The sequence below is a fragment of the Entelurus aequoreus genome, linkage group LG23 (genome assembly GCF_033978785.1).
Source record: "Entelurus aequoreus isolate RoL-2023_Sb linkage group LG23, RoL_Eaeq_v1.1, whole genome shotgun sequence".
Classification (NCBI taxonomy): Eukaryota; Metazoa; Chordata; class Actinopteri; order Syngnathiformes; family Syngnathidae; genus Entelurus; species Entelurus aequoreus.
In genome coordinates this window covers 33,058,289-33,061,285 of record NC_084753.1, presented here as the reverse complement: position 1 = coordinate 33,061,285, position 2,997 = coordinate 33,058,289, and the positions used below count along the sequence as shown (strand labels likewise).

The window sequence follows — 2,997 nt, the reverse complement described above, 5'->3', positions numbered from 1 at the left end:
GTGACTTTTAAAACTTCCCGGGAAATATCCGGCTGAAACGTCGCGGTATGATGACGTATGCGCGTGACGAAGTCAGAGTAACGGAAGTTATGGTACCCGTAGAATCCTATACAAAAAGCTCTGTTTTCATTTCATAATTCCACAGTATTTTGGACATCTTTTGCAATTTGTTTAATGAACAATGAAGGCTGCAAAGAAGACAGTTGTAGGTGGGATCGGTGTATTAGCAGCGGACTACAGCAACACAACCAGGAGGACTTTGTTGGAGCGCTAGCCGCGCTAGCCGCCGACCTCACCTTGACTTCCTACGTCTCCGGGCCGCCAAACGCATCGGGTGAAGTCCTTCGTCCTTCTGCCGATCGCTGGAACGCAGGTGAGCACGGGTGTTGATGAGTAGATGAGGGCTGGCTGGCGTAGGTGGAGAGCTAATGTTTTTAGCAAAGCTCTGTGAGGTCCCGTTGCTAAGTTGTTAAGTTGGCTTCAATGGCGTCGTTAGCACAGCATTGTAAACCTTCGCCAGCCTGGAAAGCATTAACCGTGTATTTACATGTCCACGGTTTAATAGTATTGTTGATTTTCTATCTATCCTTCCTTCTATCCTTTATTTTTTTGTTTCTATATGCAGTTAAAGCACGATGCTATCACGTTAGCTCGTAGCTAAAGCATTTCGCCGATGTATAGTCGTGGAGATAAAAGGCACTGAATGTCCATTTTGCGTTCTCGACTCTCATTTTCAAGAGGATATAGTATCCCAGGTGGTTTAAAATACAAATCCGTGATCCACAATAGAAAAAGGACAGAGTGTGGAATCCAATGAGCCAGCTTGTACCTAAGTTACGGTCAAAGCGAAAAAAGATAAGTCTTGCACTGCATCTAGTCCTTCACTCTAACGTTCCTCATCCACGAATCTTTCATCCTCGCTCAAATTAATGGGGTAATCGTCGCTTTCTCGGTCCGAATCTCTCTCGCTGCTGGTGTAAACAATAGGAAAATATGAGCAGTCCTTCCCCCGGTGTCGTCATGCTACTTCCGGTAGGGGCAAGGCTTTTTTTTTATCAGATACCAAAAGTTGCGATCTTTATCGTCGTTGTTCTCTACTAAATCCTTTCAGCAAAAATATGGCAATATCGTGAAATTATCAAGTATGACACATAGAACGGATCTACTATCCCCGTTTAAATTTTTTAAAAAATTCAGTAGGCCTTTAATCACGATTAAATACTTTGTTTGACAGCCCTAGTATATATGTACATATATATATATATACATATTTTTTTTTTATATATTTTTTTTTCTTTTGATCCAAATTGGCCCTTGAGTCAAAGTATTGCTAAGCCTGGGTTGGGCTAATGTCAACCAAACATTGTCTCACTTTCAATTGGACAAGTGAAGATGAATATATTATGCATATGTACACATGGTGGTATAAAAGACGTCTACACATTGTCACATGCTTCTAAGGAACACACATTGAAGATTCTTCAACACGTTGGTGCAAAGAAGGTAAGCCAGACTGGAACTATTCATGACATATCAATAATATGGCTTATGACTAACTGAGTGTATTTGCAGGCACCCAGATACATGGCACCAGAGGTCACCTTCAACAGAACTGCTGTCATACATCCTTGTTATGAAGTCGATATGTACGATGCACCGTCAAAAACACGTTCCTCCGGGTGTGTGCTTCTGAACATATTTCTTTGCTTATTATCCGTCATCATAATATGTGGAAACCTCCTCATAATCATCACTGTGGTGTATTTCAAGCAGCTCCACACTCCCACTAACTATCTCATTCTCTCTCTGGCAGTGGCCGACTTACTTGTCGGTGTTTTATTGTTCCCTCTCAGCATTGAATTCACCCTCAGTTACTGTGTCTACCAAGAAGAAGTGATTTGCAAAGTGCGGAACAGCATCGACGTGACCCTGAGCACTGCTTCTATTCTACATTTATGCTGTATTTCCATAGATAGGTATCACGCGGTGTGTAAACCTCTGACTTACAGAACCACGCTCACTGTTCAAGCGGTTGCGGTCATGATCCTGCTCAGTTGGACTCTTTCACTTCTCGTCGCCGCCGGTTTTGTGGTGGCGGAATTCAACTATGCAAAGTGTGGGGAAGAATGTTACGTCGATATTTTGATCGCAAATATTTTAGGAGCCATCTGCTCCTTCTACATACCTGTGATCATAATGATATGCATCTATGCAAAGATCTTCCTTGTAGCACAGAACCAGGCTCGCAGCATCCAAAACACCAACTATCCGAGTAGAACACCAGGAGCAAATGTCAGTAAGATGGAGAGAAAGGCCACAAAGACTCTGACTATAGTTATGAGTGTTTTCCTCATCTGCTGGACTCCGTTCTTTATTTATTTTTCTGTACAGCTTTTCAACCAGGTACCGATAGCCGTTGGTGAAGGACTTACCTGGCTGGCTCTGTCAAATTCTATGCTCAATCCTTTCATTTATGCTTTCTTTTACAGCTGGTTCCAGTCAGCTTTTAAAATCCTTATATTAGGTAAAGTATTTCAAAGCAATTTTTCTAGAACCAGACTTAACTGACATTAGCATCAAGCATTATAAGGAGGGATCTGGAAAGTGAGATGTTTGCCTGTCTGTCGTTGTGTTCCCTAATTTGAGTGTACATAAATGAAGGTGTGTGTTGCTGAGCCCGACCTGGACATAATCTGGACTGTACATACATGCTCATTTTGAAAATGTCATTTTGTTTATAGATTATATGTAATCTGTTGTTGTGTTCCCTAATTTGAGTGTACATAAATGAAGGTGTGTACATTAGCTGCCTGGACATAATCTGGACTGGACCTGGTTTTAAGAACCCTTTAAACCAGTGGTCCCCAACCACCGGGCCCGGTACTGGTCCGCGGCCGCACAAAAAAAAAAAAAAAAAAATTAATTGAACATACAAAACACAATATATACATTATATATCAATATAAATCAATACAGTCTGCAGGGATACAGTCCGTA

At 41.6% G+C, this 2,997-nt stretch overlaps 1 protein-coding gene across 1 annotated transcript; it reads left to right on the top strand.

Annotated features, from left to right (window-relative positions):
* Window positions 1–1,584: 1,584 nt before the first annotated feature.
* On the top strand, window positions 1,585–2,568 carry LOC133640768 (trace amine-associated receptor 1-like). Its single transcript, XM_062034357.1, has one exon. It carries the CDS (start codon window positions 1,585–1,587, stop codon window positions 2,566–2,568), a length of 984 nt encoding a protein of 327 aa, XP_061890341.1.
* The last annotated feature ends 429 nt before the right edge of the window (window positions 2,569–2,997 follow it).

Excerpts from the sequence above, each read along its gene's own strand:
- LOC133640768 (XM_062034357.1), top strand. The coding sequence starts at position 1,585 with ATGGCACCAGAGGTCACCTTCAACAGAACTGCTGTCATACATCCTTGT.